Source organism: Parasteatoda tepidariorum, chromosome 6 (assembly GCF_043381705.1).
Source record: "Parasteatoda tepidariorum isolate YZ-2023 chromosome 6, CAS_Ptep_4.0, whole genome shotgun sequence".
NCBI classification, from domain to species: domain Eukaryota; kingdom Metazoa; phylum Arthropoda; class Arachnida; order Araneae; family Theridiidae; genus Parasteatoda; species Parasteatoda tepidariorum.
The window spans coordinates 68,292,609-68,310,393 of NC_092209.1; the positions used below are offsets into that span (position 1 = coordinate 68,292,609).

General features: G+C 27.7%; 1 protein-coding gene across 1 annotated transcript in view; it reads left to right on the plus strand.

Moving 5' to 3' along the window:
- Positions 1 to 17,785, plus strand: part of LOC107446643 (guanylate cyclase 32E-like) — a 109,516-nt gene that overhangs the window by 34,756 nt on the left and 56,975 nt on the right. Inside the window, exons 2-3 of the mRNA XM_071182488.1 lie at positions 9,091 to 9,458; positions 12,353 to 12,601. Coding sequence (XP_071038589.1) covers positions 9,282 to 9,458; positions 12,353 to 12,601 — 426 coding nt within the window. The 5' untranslated portion in view covers positions 9,091 to 9,281. The remainder of the gene's footprint in view (positions 1 to 9,090; positions 9,459 to 12,352; positions 12,602 to 17,785) is intronic.

Genomic DNA, 17,785 nt, shown 5'->3' on the forward strand with positions numbered 1-17,785 from the left:
AGGCTAACCGTTGGAGGTTCTCGTGGTCTTCTTCTCCATGTAACGCAAATGCGGGTTAGTTCCATCAAAAAATCCTCCACGAAGGCAAATTTCTCCCAATACTCGATCAAGGAGTTCCCTTGTCTTCTGGATTGGGTTAAAAATTACAAGAATACGGAGCTGAATGTTAGTAGGCGTAAACCCGAAAGATTGGATCGGCTGTTCAACTACGGTTATAAAATAAAATAAAATCTCAAGACACGTAACGAATTCATGCAGTTTCTTCAAATATATGAAAAATTGCATTTTTTCCTAAATCACGTGTCCCTGTAAAACGCGATGTGACGCATGTATGTTGTCGCCGGATCAACCTCCGGGATGTACTTGCCCATACTGTCTCCAATAGCCCATTATGTATCCCGACTGCAACGTAAATAAATGTACCAAAGTACCATAACTCACGTGATTTTGAAATAAAATGGAGTAAAATAAAATCACGCGATTTGAAAATAACGAAATACAGCTCAAGGGTTGTTGAATCTTCAGAAATGAGACATTTCTTTCTTAAGTTAACACTTAAAGATAATACTTGTATGCTGGTTTATTAAATTAAGATATTAATAGAATTACAATTGTTTTAAGGGGAAAATAAAACTCATCTGTGTATATTTATGCTTTAGTTTCAAAAAGCGATTTGGCTGATTGGTGTCTGTGATCTAAAAATAATTTATTTACCAGTTATTATTAAATAATGGATAATTTAAACTAATATCATCATTGTCATTGCTTAAAATATACCTATTCTAGAGTATATTTAATTCATTTTGCTTTATCCGTTATTACCCTTCTTCTCATATATATTTTAAAAATAATTTAAAAAAATATGAAAGTTAGGGATCACAACAAACGTCTAAGAGAATAAAAAAGGAAGAACTATTATCGAAATCTATCATTTTACTGTTGAGAAAAAGGGGAATAAAACAACAAAACCAATCTTAACAACTTCATGAAACTCGGATGTGTTTCTTGTTGCCTGTCATTTGTAAATTTTCGCAAAATGTCTATAATATCTTAGATTTTGTTCACTAAAATATTTGTTTGTAACCCCTAATGTGTTAAATTATTTTATTTACTATTTGGCAAAAAACCTAAAAATATATAAAGGTGGTAATAACCCTGTATACCATGAAAGATTACTTAACTGTTATATTCATAAACTTCTTATTAAAATATATTCTTTGAAAATGTTCAATACTAGAAATAAAACTCTCATTTTTGAAGATACAGCAATTCTTAAGCCGCATTTCGTGATTTTTGACAATCATTTTACCACAAAATCACAGGACTTTTGACGAAACGTTTATTCTTACATTTTGTTATGTATCCATTTACTCACATTGAGTAATCTCAGTGCTTTATGAAAGTTCTCCGCAATTTTTTGTGAAGTTTAAAAGCATTTGTATCATGGTTCGGGATGGTGCAGTCGTTAGTGCACCTGCTTGTCATTTAAGTTTCCCGTATATGATTCCTGACGGTAATTCCGTACGTTTTGTCTAACACACCTGTTTTTTACTTATTGCTCAATTATTTGAGTAGAATATATATTGCATTGGACCTAATGCCTTAGACTTAAATCCTCAATCGATTGAACAAAATGATTTTCCTATCTCATAAAATATTTCTGACAAAGAGTTTTGCGAAAAATAAAGAATTTTCCATGAATTTTGAGTATCCATTTTATACAATTTCATAAAGATAGTAAATAATTTATCAAATACTTACAATATTTAGTTTTTCGAATTGAGCCGATAAAAAACATTTCTAACTAACGGCATGCAATTTGAAATATAATACATACCTTAAAGAGAAATATGTTTGCAATTTATTTTTGATACATATGCCAATATTTTGGTTTGAAATCAATTTTTTTTCTCTAAGAACATTTCTAATGTTAAAGAATAAAATCGATATCGATCACTTTTCCAGTGATGCACATTTTTCAAAGTACGTTTAGAAAGAGAAAGTGTTATTGCAAACTACAAAAAAATTTTTTTCAAATCTTTATTTCTTTTTGAAGTACAAGAAGATCAATGATTTATATGGAAATTACACTCTGGAATCAACATAAATATTTGTTTTAAGTTTTAAAATAAAAATTAGAATTTGCTAGAAAACCAATTTATGTGTATTTTGTTGTCATCTATTTTGTAACATGCTATTTATTTTCTTACTTCATATTGTTAGATTGGTAACACGCAAATAAATTTATCGATAGAAGATTAGCATAGTGTCTAGGTTATATTTTAAATTACTTTTATTAAATTAAGTGAATTCATAAAAAGCTAAAACGCAAACTTTTTGTTGGTGAACTTTATACTTTGGTACTCAAACGTGTTTTAAGTATTCGACTGGATGAAAATTGGTTATCGATACGATAATAACGCTTTTTTTTACTGACAATATTTGGAATTTTTTTTTCATTAGCTTTCCAAATCTCCTTAAATATTTGGTCTTCGAACTTTAAAATCGAAGTTAATAGTGTTTTTTTTAACAGAATAGCACTTGCATACTTAAAATAAATTTTTTGAGGAGCATTGACAGATGAAAATTTTTTTTCTCTCCCTTAAACACATAACATAAAAAAGTTTATTACAAAATTCCTTGAAACTTTGCATGTAGATCTTATAAGCAATGTTTTGAACTAAAAACTGAGGTTTAAGTGTGAATTTGTGATTTTTTATCCTGTTTTAAGAAAGTTTGGAATGTTTCTTAAAAAAATCTATATTGTATAATATATTTAGCTCTATTTCATGGTATATTTGAAGATTTCAGTTCAAAGCATAATTAACCATATTATTGATCTAAAAAAACATTTTGATATTTATTGACTGATTACAATTGCAATTTGTTGTAGAGTTGCTAACGTGACATAAAAAATTTCAAGTTTTTAAGTTCAAATTTGAAATTATCTTAAAGTGATATTTTATAAATACTTAAAGTATAATTTACATTCATAATTTGGGACACCAGTTTACATAAAATTGAATGAACATTTTAATTCAGGATGTTTTAAAAAATGTTAAACCAATCAGATACATTACAAAAATAAATAGAGTTTGTTCTGCGCACTTGCAAAAATTGACGAAGCTCAAAATGCATGCTTATGAAGTAGGCGCGTTTAAAAAGTCGAACATAGATCAAAATGCATGTTTATGAATATTGATATAACTTTAAAGATAGTGTTTCAAAATTGTGCGATGAATTCAAGTTTTTAACATATTTTTCGAAAAATACATGTCAAATTAATACGAAAATTCCCTTAATTTTTTTTTTAGTATTTTTATAATCATTATTATCAAGTTTCTTTTTTTAAATAAAATACTCATAACAGTAGTTTTAGAAACAAAATCAAATGCTCAGGTTATTTTCTTAAAAAACTAATTTTCTTAATTATTCTTCATTTTTAGCCATTTCCATTTTGTCAAACACGAATTTCACACTTTCTTCAGACCCGCTTCTTATTTAAAAAAGAATTTTAAGTTTTTTTATTTTTGTCAAACACACATTTTGAAGTATTTCCATTTTTCCAAGCATACATTTCAATCATGTCTATTGTCTTCAGTACAATTTATTTGAACTATGCTAATTGTAAAATACATTACAATTTGAACTATGCTCGTTTTTCATTTCGCGCCTGTATTGTCTACGCATTTTGAGTTAAATGGATTTTTTAAATATGCATTTCAGGCTATGCCCATTTACTTAAACAAGCACATGGGATTGTGTAAAAAGCAAAAAGTTAACAATTGTTTAGGTAGTAGGAAGTTAACAATAGTTTTTTTTTAAATCACATTTTTCTTTCTAAACTAAAGTAGCCCGGACTTGGATATCGAATATTTTGAAGATTCTCATAAATTGTATATCATTTTTCAACCCCCAAGTAAATTGCCGTATCCGTCTGTATAATTCTAACATTAAGAATGAAACATTCTTATAAAGTGAATTATGACAAAATTGAGTAATAAATGCTAATCGATTTCTAACGACATGACTTAAATCACAGTACTTTCATGTATCATAATCGATCATCAAAGCACTTTCAGTACTTTCATGTATCATAATCTCTAAATTCATTCATCCATTCATTTAATAAAAGTTATTATTGCAATTGAGATTGTTTAAATACATTGAAATTTAGCCTTATTTTCCAAGTCTAAAGCGAGTTAATTAAAGAAGAGACGAGAGGATTAAATTTTATAGTACAAAATTATTTCGCTTGTTTAAATACAGAAAAAAAAAACGCTACAATTTTATAACCAGGCAGAGTTAAATTCGGGGAGTTTTGCTGCTGGATTGTGGGACTGCACACGTGTTTTGTGCCATTGTATATACAATGGTTGCTAAATTTACATCGAAAAAACTGTACAAAAATGACGAACCACTTCAACAGCAATTGGAAAGTATCACTTTGTGTTGTCCCTTGGTTTAAAAACTATCATAAATACTAATATTTAACTCTTTTCATTTGCCTAGATATACTCATGGTAAATTAATGGTTTTTTTGCACATAAAAAATTGCAATTTTAACTCAAAATTTTAGTGTTATGTTTTGTTTCAGTTCCTTGTATTTTTTGATAAAATAAAAATATGTTAAATTGTTTTCTTCAAAAAAAAAATTAAAAGGGGAAACGGTTAAGAATGATTCAAAAATTAAATTTTGTTATTAAAGAAATTTTAAAAAAAGTAGTATATAATGCTTTTATTGGCATGATAATATTTAATTCAAAACAATGGAAAGATGTCTACTTCAGCATTGGATAAAATAAAACGAAATCTTTAAATCTCATAGAAACATTCCTAACAAATATATTCTTATCTTAAAAAAAAAGGTGAACTTTTGTATCAATGAGCAAAGTAAAAGAATTGTCATGCTTGTCAGTTTTCCAAGGAATGTTTTCGTGAATATTCTACGCTGCTGTCTAACAAAGACACATTTTTTTTCAAAGTGTTTCGCAGGAAAAAAAAATTTAAGTTCGATAAAAGAATTCAAATGTTACTTTAACTGAAAAATGAAACGCTTTATTTATTTTATTGAAAAGAAAATATTTTTAAAAAAACTTTCACCTTTTATTTTTTGACGCATACATTTCCTTTTTTTAAAAAATTCGCATGCACACAAGAGAAATTTCTAACAAAAAATAATAGTGATTGCTATTTCCAAAAAGTTCTACAGTCATTAATTATAGGAAAAATATCTGAGTTATTTATTGATCCTTTATTAAGTTTTTATAAACCTTAGTTAACTTTAATTCACTTAAATAATAAATTTAAAGAAATTGAATGTGTCAAAAAGAATGAATTATTTTTGACACAAACATTCTCTTTTTATTTTCAATCAGTATGCACACACGAGAAATTTCTAGCAAAAAATATAATAATGTTTATCAATCCCTTATTAAGTTTTTATTAATTATTAAGTTAATTTTAATTCTTCGAATTACAAATTCATCAGTTAATATTTTTTCAATATGTATAAACATTATATAACCGTATACTCTTGAGCCTTAAATACATTTAAAAAAAATTGCGCTTATGTGAGAGAGATATTAAAAAATGTTTTCTTTCCATAATTTCCAATACTTTAATTAACCTTCATTAAGATTAATTTTAATTAACTTTTAATTAGGACCTTCATTTTTTTTAAAATCTATGGAAGACAAATATTATATTTATTTATTTTATTTAAATTTCAAATAATTGAAGTTATATTCAAATAGATTTATTCTTTCAAAAATTATTTTCTTTACGAAACTCAACTGAAGTTTTAAATAAAATTAAAATTTTAAAAATGTGGTTAGAGAAAAACGAATATTATAACTTTCATTTCTTTTCTTCTTACTTTCTTTTATTTCTTTTTGTGCTTTTGCACCCGTTCTTCCATAAGAAATAAAGGATTTATGTTCAATAAAGTTTCTTTCCCCTGTAACCTTCTTTATAAATATAATTTTTTTTAAAGTTTTGATAAATTTTTAAGCAATTTTTATACATTCATACATTACTGCGTTCTTTTTTAAACGAGTTGAATATCCAGAATTTTCATCAGACCTCTCTTTATATTTAATTTTATACAATCTGCAAATTTAATTACATTTCAAAAAAAATAAAAATTTATATATAGACATATAAATTTTTTTTGTTTAAATTAAAAATATTTTAAGTCATAAAAACTTATATATTAAATATAAGCATGCTGGTGAATGAGGAGCAAAGAAAGTTCTTTTTAATTGAAAAAAAATTAATATGGAAAGTTTATTTCATGGTTAGTTCATTTTATGGAAAGTTATTAATATGGAAAGTTTATTTAAGTACTACTATTAATATTTGAAAATCATTAAAACATGAAAAAAATTCGCTGCTTAAGTTCCAATATGAATTGTGCTTTAAAATAGATTTAAAAAATAAACTTTTCGAATTCGAAATTTTTTTTTATGAAGTTGAATCAGAATGTTATTTTGAAAACTAATTTATTTTGAGTGCGAAATTTAATCCCCAAAAATCAAAAATGTCCCATCTCCAATTGCATAATAAGAAATTGTTAAAATTGTAAATATTAGAGGATTTTTAAAAGTGTTAAACTAGTCAATAGCATAAAATACAGTTATTTTTTTTAAAAAAAATAATATATTTTTTAAAAAAAATATTATGTATTTTTAAAAAAAAACTGCATTTTAGTATTGTTATTAATTCTTCCCAGTTGAAGGTTATACCATAATTATAGTTTATAATTTCAAATAATAGAGCGGGATATGCATCATAACTAAAACTGTACTTGTTCAGGTTACTATTATGCATGAAAATCTGCAATTATTAAAAATAAGATCATTATAAACATTATTGTTATTGTTTTCATAATTATTACCAACATCATTCCTTTCATTAAGCCACTTAATGAAAACTCATGAAAACTTTATTTTGAAAATTTATGAAAACTTTACATTTCAACTAGCTTGTTACAGTAGTTAGTTATTTTTGGAAATAGCAATAGCAAAATTTAAGATTATTTAAATACAGAAAAAANGTTTTGACCTTACTTACCATAGTTCTGTCATAATTTTAATAGTTAACAATTCGCTTTCTCTTAATACAAGTTATTATATTTGACTCTTCCTTATTTAATTCTTAAATCTCCGCAATCGCAACTGTAATGCAACAGCATCTGGAAATAAATTTTAAGTTTAACTGAGGATAAATCATTTTCATGACTACTTATAATTTTTGTGAAACTTTTACTGAAGGAAGAACCAGTTTGTTTTTCTAAAAACATACGAAAATTATATTGAATATGTAACTTCTTGAAATCCTTAGCAATTTAACAATCTCAAACAGATTTAAAATATATTATAATTGTAAGAAAAATACTTTATTTCTATAGAAACATTTCTCCACTGACAAGAATGTCCTATTTTTATAAAAACTAGTAGCATTATCCTCCGATAAAACTTTAAAAATTAGAAAATTTATGAAATCTCATTTCATAAGAAGAAATAAAACTTTAGCTGAGCCTCTAGTTTTAATTCGCGTTAGCTTAAAAGCTTGATCGGCTGACACCAATATTCTTTCATTTTAAAGGATTAATGTCTTAAACGTTGGAAATGCTGAAGATTTAATTAGTAAAGATAACATTTTAAGCTGACAGCAGAAATCTATGCAGCTTTTTTGAAAGGTTGCAACAACAATTTATATTACAGACAGTTTTTTGCCTTCATGTAAATACTTCGAAAGTTTTCGTTTAGTTATATGTTATTGAGTTTTCTGTACAGCCATTAAACTATAAAACGTGAATTACTAACATTAAATGTTAGATTTGATAATTGAAATGAACACTGATAACGGAGAAAGAAAGATATGATTAAGAGTAAAAGTTTTAGTCCTTAGGTTTAGTTATTCTTCGACACACTGTGTCCAAAAAAATTCATTTTTCACTTTATTATTTTTAAACCTTTAAGCTTTCTCTTTTTATGCTCCGCTTCAACTTGTTATCTTATTGCAAAAAATCATATATTTAGTCTAACTAATTTGTTTAGTTACATGTTACTCTTAGTTGACTAGCGCAATTAAAATGTATTGTTACATAAGCCTGCGTAGGTACCGAGGGTGTGTGGTATCAGTCGTCGGGCTACAAAATCAGGGGAGTCATATCCTATGCAGAGGATCAAAATTACGATGGAATGTCTTCGGATCATCCTCATTCGGATCATCCTGAGAATTATTCACTGAAAAACTTGGAATAAAACATATTGGTTGATTTACTATCCACTAAAATGCAACTACAGAGTTGAAATTTGGTGTTCAAAGAAAATTTTGTTATTAGAACATTATTTTTAATGAAAGTTTTTTTTCGAAAAACCTATTTGTTCGAAAGTTATAAAAAACTTAACTAGTTTTTCGTGATTTTTTCAGCTTTTTTGCTTTAGATATTGAATATTTTTCCATCGCTGTGGAATTTTTATTTTTCCCACACGTGATCTTCACTTCCTCATTTTAAAAATTTGAGAAGATGTCAAACAAAGAAAAGTAGCAAGAGAGAGAGAGAGAGAGAGAGATTACATTTTGCCAGAAATAATTCTTAACATTCATAATAAAGTTTTTGAAACAAAAAATACTTGATGAATTGCGATAAAAATTATTTCCTTATAGAATTGTTATACATCTCTTTATGAATAATAAGTTCAACATGTATAATTACTTCTCATTTTTTTCTTTTTATTGAATCTCATAATCTTTATTCTTTGGGCCATTTTTTTTCTAGCATAGAGGATTATTTTTTAAGTTTAGGTAATAATAGATTCTATTACGATTAATACATTAACAAAATGTCTTTACATACAACTACAATAACTGTTTATTTTGAAATTAAAATGTCTTAGTGGGAAATATTGACGCTTAAGAAGAAATAAGCAATGAGAATTAATTAATCAGGTTGGAGAGCGGAACGATAGGGGGTGAAACGTCCTAGTATTTATTAAAAAATTACCATAAAATTTCACCATACCTTAGAGTAGATATTTTACCTATGTCCTATATTTATTATTCTTATATATTTCATTCCAGGTTCTTTTGTGATATTCTATTTTGCTCATCAGAAGAATGAGAGGTTAACTCCTTCTCGACCCGAGATCTTTTCGGAAAACATCTACCAAGAAATCTTTCAAGCAACTACTGCCATAGATCTACACTTTTCGAAATCATCCAATGTCCATTTTAAAGATTACGTATTATGAGCTTCATAGAAACCGAAACCTATGCCTTCGATGACTACTTCGGTATTCATGACCAGTTTGCTTCTAATTTTAACAGAGGCAGACCTGGAACCTCACAGAACTCTGGTAGATCTTTCTCGGTTCAACGCCTCTGCAGAGAGGCCAATTTTAGATCCCAGCAAGCCCAATATTACAATTGGATTTCTCACATCATTTGAGGTACGTATTAGAACTCAATGAATATTCAAACATTTTTTTGCTTTTGTTTTGTCTTAAAATACTTAATAACCAAAAGGATAATAGTGCTACCTAGGCTAAAGTAAGAAACAATGTGTATTAAGCAAAAATAAAGCGCAGAAATGGACATACTATAGTTTCAGTTCTCCAAACAAGAACTTTTCTCAGTGTCTTACTAAGTGCACTTTATAGTTCCTATCTCCAATTTTTCTTATTTAAAATACAATGAGTTTTATAGTTATTTTTTCCGTCCATTTCAAACTAGCCAGAAAGTAGTATATGGATTGTATTTGAGATATTGAAATAGAGTATTTGAGATATTTGAAATGGTATAAATTTCAAACTTTCATTTATCGCTAGCATTTCTGTTTGCTCAATAAAGGAGATTTAATAATTATGTATGCTAATGTTTGATTCAAATTCTTAGAAAATTAAATCAATTTATTTCACTCGATAAATTTTGATAGATGATGTTTTAAAGTTTTGATAAGTTTTGACATCGGATAGTTTTTTTTTTGTAAATAGTGAGGGGAACCTGATATTTAATTTTAAATCTGAGACAGTGATGCTTCTTTGGTTTTGAAATTTATTAAAATATAAATGTTATATATCTAGCATTATCGTTAGTTCCATAAAAGGGGTTTAATTAATATAAGCTAATGTTTAATTACACTTAGAAAATTCAATCAATTCATTTTACTCGAGAAATTTTGATAGTCGAAGTTTTGATAAGCTTTGAAGTCGGATAGTTTTTTTTTTATATATAGCGAGTGGAACCTGATATTTNGCACAAAATGGACATACTATAGTTTCAGTTCTCCAAACAAAAACTTTTCTCTGTGTCTTACTAAGTGCACTTTATTGTTCCTATCTCCATTTTTTCTTGCATAAAATACACCGAGTTTTATCGTTATTCTTTTTTCGTTTATTTCAAACAAGCCAGAAAATAATAAATGGATTGTATATATAGATTATAATATATGTGTTTGAAATCGCTGAATTTTAAACTTTCATTTATCATTAGCATTTCTGTTTGTTAAATAAAGGGGATTTAATTAATATATGCTAATGTTTAATTCAACTTAGAAAATTAAATCAGTTCTTTTTACTCGATAAATTTTGGTAGTCTATGTTTTGAAGTTCTGATAAGTTTTAAAGTCAGACAGTTTATTTTTTAAATAGTGAGCGGAATCTGATATTTAATTTTATATCTAAGACAGTGATGCTTCTTTTGTTTTGAAATTTATTAAAATATAAATGTTATATATCTAGCATTATCGTTAGTTCAATAAAAGGGGTTTAATTAATATGAGCTAATGTTTAATTGAACTTAGAAAATTCAATAAATTCATTTTACTCGAGAAATTTTGATAGTCGAAGTTTTGAAGTCAGATAGTTTTTTTTATAAATAGTGAGCGGAACATAATATTTAATTTTAAATCGGAGACAGTGACGCTTCTTTAGTTTCAAAATTCATTAAAATATAAATGTTATATAACTAGCATTTTTGTTTGTTCAATAAAGGGAGTTTAATTAATATAAGCTAATGCTTAATTAAACCTAGAAAATTTGATAAATTCATTTTACTCGACAAGTTTTGATAGTCAAAGTTTTGATAAGTTTTGAAGTCTGATAGTTTTTTATAAATATTGAGTGGATCCTTATATTTAATTTTAAATCTGAGAAAATGGCGCTTCTTTGGTTTTAAAATTTATTAAATATAAATGTTCTTTCATTTGATAGCTATTTTGTTTTCAAATATTTTTTTCTTTTTTCAACTGAATATTGATTGAAATTTACAGTATCTCATGGGGTTACTGTGATCATAGAAACAGAAGTCTCCTCTTTTATTAGACAGCAATAATCTAATATAAATAGTCAGAAACGCTTGGTGGAAACAGCACTGGTAATAACTTATTTTCGTTTGTTTAGTAAAAGGGTTTAATTCATATAGGCTAGTGTTTAATTCAGCTTAAATTAAATCAATTCATATTACTTGAAATTGTGATGGTTTTTCAAAATGATGAGCAAAGCCTGACATTTAATTATGAATCTAAAACAGTGAATCCTCTTTGGTTTTCAAATTTATTATAAAAAGTGTTCCTTCATTAGGTAAATATTTTGTTTTCAAATATTTTATTAGGAACACAATGTTAATAGTCTAAGAATTTGAATAAAAAGGTTATTTTTATTATTTTTCTCAAGCATTTGCTGAAACTCACTGTATCTCATGGGATTTCCTTAATTTTTGAAACAGAAACCCTGTCCTATGCAGGACAGCAGTAATCTAGTAGAAATACTTAGAAAGCTGAGGAGAAATTAGTACTGGTAATGAAGAAAAATGTTTGCGATTTTGAATGAAATTCAAAAATATCCATCCAAAATCTTGCAAAAAGTAAGCTGTAAAAAATGGAGAGTAAGTTCATATGCTTTAAGAGATTAGTAATAAGTTAGATTCCAGTAATAAGGAAATAAGAAATATTTGGAGCAAAATTTAAGGTATAAAATAAATTAACAATAAAAATCAATCATACGTTTTTTTAATTATTAACAAGTTCGATCTTTTTAAAACTATTAATAATAAATTATTTTAACTATCAATAAAAGTTAGCTAAATTTATGACCTACTGTTTGGCATGATTTTAGAAACTGTAATCCGTATACATCATGAGCAGTAATTCAGCTGCACCTTGGTCCATATATTTTGTAAGCCTGCGTATAAATTGTAGTCTGGTCATGAACAAAAATGCTTATTTTAGAGTAAAATTTAAAAATATCTATAAAGTTAGCTCTTTTTCACTATCATAAATCTTTAAACTATTACATGTTAACTGTTTCTTTTTAATCTATTGTTAATTTATATTTTTTCTTATCAGTACATAGGAAAACTTATAGCTGGCGCTGTTCCATTAGCTGTTGACATGGTAAATGCAGATGAAGAACTGTTGCCAGATTACAATCTCAAGTATATAGCGTTAGATTCCGGTAAATCTGAGACTGCTACACCCCTACAAAAAATGACTCAACTAAAAGAGGAAGGAGTTGTAGGATTCATAGGATTGGATGGAAGTTGTGAACACGAAGCACTGTTAGCAGCTGCTTGGAACATGACCATGATATCATACGTAAGAAAACGCTTATATCATAAAAAAATTTCTAGGGGCTGCATTTTAACTTAAATACCATGTTTTGCACACGCGCATTGTTAGAAAATTGCATTTAAAATTTCTAGTCTATTTCTTCATCTATCATTACGTAATGGCAATTAGGATATCATTTCTGCATTATTTGAAGAAAAAAAAATTATACTAATTTTTTAATTTTTCCATATGAATAAAAAAAAGATAACAATAATGTACGAACAAGAAATAGGGAAGGAATTTTTAGTATTTAATTAATAAAAGAACCTTTTTGAATAGGTATCTAAATAGATTTTGTCACCAAAATCTTTATATTGGAAAAAAAGAGGATTTAATCTTCAAAAAAATTTAAAAAAAACCCCATCAATCTGGGATCCGCCGGTACCTCCCGTATTCCGTTTTAACTCTATGTATAACACAAAAGAGGATAAAAGAAAAAAAAAGTTGACAAAGATAAATAAGAAAAATTATAACATTTCAGTACTTCAGTAAAAACGCGCCCTAAGTTCATCCTCGATTTACCCTTCTATTTTCATATTTGTAAACTGGCAAACTTGCTACGAAAACGCTTTAAATATTTTTTGAAAAATAACGGTAAGTGTAAGTGCATTATAATTCGCTACTTGCTTTACATATTACATTATGAGTTGTATTCTGCATTTCTAGAATTTTCGTTTTCTATTTTTGCTTGATTGTTTTATTTTGCATTCTTTGCTTAGTAAATTCTATTATCGTTTACATTTTTTTTTTGGTACTCCTAACACTATTGTATTATTATATTTAGCTTTGGCTTTATTAATACAATATTCGAAAGCACTTTTTTGGAAATAATCGTGGGCGCTAATGACGAGATAATATCTTTTATTTATTTTGTCCAGGCTTATATGTAAAAATATCAGCAGACATAATAGCAAAGCAATAAAGGAAGTTGAGCAAAAGCAATTAAAAAAGCAATCAAAGCAGCAGTTGAAAAATCTCTCACGTAGTAAAGGCTGTTTTTTCTCTTTTTTCTCAAACCTCCTTTATGTTGCCCTATTTAGTACCTAAATTAGAAAGCAAACCTTAGACATTTCAAAAGAAAAAAAATTAAATTGCCTAATATGTTTAAAGAAAGGTAGTCGATGGTTCGGAGATATGCACTGAAATGCATTTTAGGAACAAGTTTAAGTTTTATTCCGTTCAGTTTAAAAGAAATAGAATAGTATTTAACCATTAAACGTAGTCTTTAGTCTGCTGCAGATTAGAAAAATCAACGTTCGCGACGAAAAATTCTAAATTGTGATCTATATACATTTAGTGTCTTTGTACACTGAAGAGCCAAAAAAGCTGGTATACCTGCCTAATATCGTGTAGGGCCCCAGCGAGCACGCAGAAGTGCCGCAACACGACGTGGCATGGATTCGATCAATGTGTGAAGTAGTGCTGGAGATAATTGACACCATGAATCCTGCAGGGCTGTCCATAAACCAGTGAGTGTAAGAGGGAGTGGGGATATCTTCTGAGCATCACGTTGCAAGGCATCCCAAATATGTATGCGATGTCGCAGATTTGATGTTTTACCGGATTTCCGATACTCAGGGTATACTCGTTAAAAGGTTGTACGTGAAAAGCCAAATTTCATTTCTATCTCGGAGATGCTATGTCCCATCTCCCGTGCGCCGACTATAACACCACGTTCAAACACACTTAAATCTGTATAACCTGGCATTCTAGCAGCAGTAACCGATCTAAGAACTGTGCCAGACACTCGCTATCTTAAATACGCGTTGCTGATCGCAGCGCTGTACTTTGATTGGCTCCATACCCCTTTATTTCGCATACTCATACCTGTACCAGTTTTTTTTTCTCTTCAGTGTATAACAAGCTAGTTATTCCGAAGAAAAAAAATTTTTTTTTAAATTTGTTTTATGAGTTTTCAGAAATTCTATTTTGAAGTTGATAGCATCAGCAATAGAAAGAGAATAGTTTTCAAGTCACTCTTTTTTAAATCGATCATGAAGTACTTACGCTATTTTTTCTATTGCCTGGTAGCATTATTGTTGATGGGTATTTAATTATTTCCTGCATTTTTTCCTAGCCTAATAAATTTTATACTCTAACATGCCGCATCAATTATCTGTATTTATTTCAAAAACATCTTTTAAACTCGTGATTAAAATTTCTGTTATAATTTTCAGTCGTTTTTTTTTTTTTTTGTTTTGTTTATGAGTTAAATGTCCACTGTATTTGCAGATAGAACCTGAATTAGTATTAAATGAAAGAATTCTGAATTTTGACTTTTGTGAGTGGGTGATAAATAAAAAAAAGCAATATTGAATCTTTACCATTTTCTTATATTTGACGGGATACAAAAATGATAAAAAAATAAATATTTCCTTTTTCCTAATGGCTATTTAGAACTCTGTTTAGGAGAATTTTGGGTTCGTATAGGACTTTCACAAATTATTTTATCGTAAAAATGGACCTATTCCTAAATTTTACTATATTTTCTCCTAATTTAAATTAAAAATGTGCTTTCCAAAGCATTTTTTGTATTAAAAACCGACACTTCACAAAACTCCTCATTCGGAAAACGATGAAAATGAAATCATCAATCATGATCTTAAAACTACATTTCCTTAAAAAATATAGTTTTCAAGCTGCTCTTTTTTGAACAAAAATAATATCCTATTTCAAAACATTCACAGAAACAAGACTTCGGCAAAATTAAAACGTGTTTCCATAAAAGTTTCAGATTCAGAAAATTATTAGCAGGCATTCCTCTATTTCCCCAAAAAACAGGAGCCGAAACATATCTATGAATTGATGTTAGCTTTTTTTTTTCTTCAAATTACGCACCCGTCTTTTCTTAATAAATCTGCTTACCCGTTTGTTATTTCTACAACAGTGCTCAAAAGATAGCATTATATGTAAAAAGGTTATGTCAGCTGCTGGAAAATAGATTACTAATCGAAAAATATCTCTTTTTGTTTAAAAACGTTTAATTCCTAAATTAATAAGTATATAAATTATTTAAAATATATCATCTGCAGTCCTTTTAAAAACATCTGATTTGTTAACACGGTACTTGCTTAAAAACCCGTCAACTATTCTCGATAAAAAAAGAAAATGTCTGCAAACAACCCGAATTTTTGCGAGCAATGGAAAAGTAATAACCATGTAATTGGTAATACTTTTTTTTTATTGTTATCGAAAAATTGCCTTGTTGGCACCTTTGCTTGGTTTTGGCAAAAATGGTCAACGTGCTTTTATATAAGTACTATTGGCATAAAATATGTCAGGAACAAAAATACTTCAATATATATTAGCTATATCATACTGTATAAGAAATAAAGAAAGGCCATTGGGGAAGTCTTCGAGAAAGGATAGTGCTTTCTTACCCCAGCAAGGGAAATAAAGTAAAATATTAGACAATGTAGTGTTACGCCATTCACTCATTTACTACCTCCAAAACCACCGGAAGGAGGAAGAAGCGCTTCCTCAAACCTATTTCTTCCGAGTTAATACGTATTGAAGAATACGTATGCGTACTAACATGAAATGTAATACAAGAGTATCGTATTGAGATCAAATCCGTGTGATCTTCGTTCACTCGCTAGAATCAGAAAGGTTCGATTCATATGAAGACCACTGGGAAAGAATGGTTTATCTCCTTAAAAGGATACAAGATGCTAGGATCACAGAATGTAGGAAAATATAGAAATCAATCACACGCTTTTTAATGCTTTTCGTTTCAATCTTCTTTATTTTTTTATCGCACGAACACGCGAATCTTATTGACAGGGAGATGCAACCCTTTTTCTTATTTATTTAAAAAAAGAAAAAAAAACGAGCATCGTCAAATAACATACATATACACTACCCTACGGAAGAGGCACTTTCAGTTTTAAACGAAAATTTTCATGAAATGCTTAGTTTATGCGATTTTTCTTACTTAACAATAAAAAAAAAACTTTCAGAGGTTTGAGAGACCTACAATAAATTACACAATAAAACAAGTATTTTTGAGCATCCAATGCCGGAAAATCAAGCAATAAGCTTTTAACTTATATTGATTACTTTAATTGTTAATTGAAATAACTGTATAAAGTTTCGCTCGATATGAACATTTTTATAAGAAATAAATTTTTTAGCCTTACGGTTTTTCGTTACAACTTTTCTGATATTCCATGGCATTAAACAAGAGTTTTGGAGCAATTTAAAATTAATTATATAAAAAAAAATTCGTAATTTTGTAGTGAATCGCATTTAGAAACTATAAAATAAATTGATTTAAATATCTTACAAATTTAAAAAGTTCCAAGCAACTAAGTAGTTTTTGTATTTTACAAAAGAAAATTTCAAATGATCATGGTTTTTTCACAAATTTCTCTTTGAATCATAGGACAAAATTAAATAACAAATGATAATACCTAACGACAATTGTTCAGAAACTAAACTTTGATGGCATAGAGAAGAAAGCATACTTTTATGGAGGGTGATCCCCCCATTGCTGGTCTCATTTTTAATTAATCTTGTTTAACAGTACAAGATAAAATGTATACTTAACCCATTATTTTGAGAGATTTCTTTTAAAAAGTACAAAAACTACTTAAAACTTTTTTGCTTGAAACTTTTTAAATTTTTAAGATATTCAAACAAAGCTTCTATCAATTGTATAAATGCGATTTCCTGGAAAATGATGAAAACAGAATTTTTAAAATATTTTCTGCGCATGCGCAATATGTAAGAACTAGCGTAAATACTCATATCTTGAGCAATTTTAACAATCTTCTTATAAGTTTATATCATCAATTTTGTTATTTATTTTAACTTTCTCCAAAAATTTTGTTATATTCCATTGAATATTCATGAACTATTAATTAAAAAACGTCAGGCGAAAAATTAAATTTTTTATAGAAATATCCATATTTCTATAAATATTTACTCTAAGTTTACGAAACTCTATGCAGGTATTAAAAATAACAACTGAAGTAATCGATATAAGTTTTGCTTGATTTTCTTGCATGGAGTGTTCAAAAATACTTGTTTATTACGTAATTTATTGCAAGTCTTCCAAACTTCTGAAAGCTTTAAATCTTATTGCTAAGTATATAAAATCGCATGAACTAAACGCCTCTAAAGTTACTTAATATTTGAAACTGAAAGTGTCTCTTTCATTATTATATA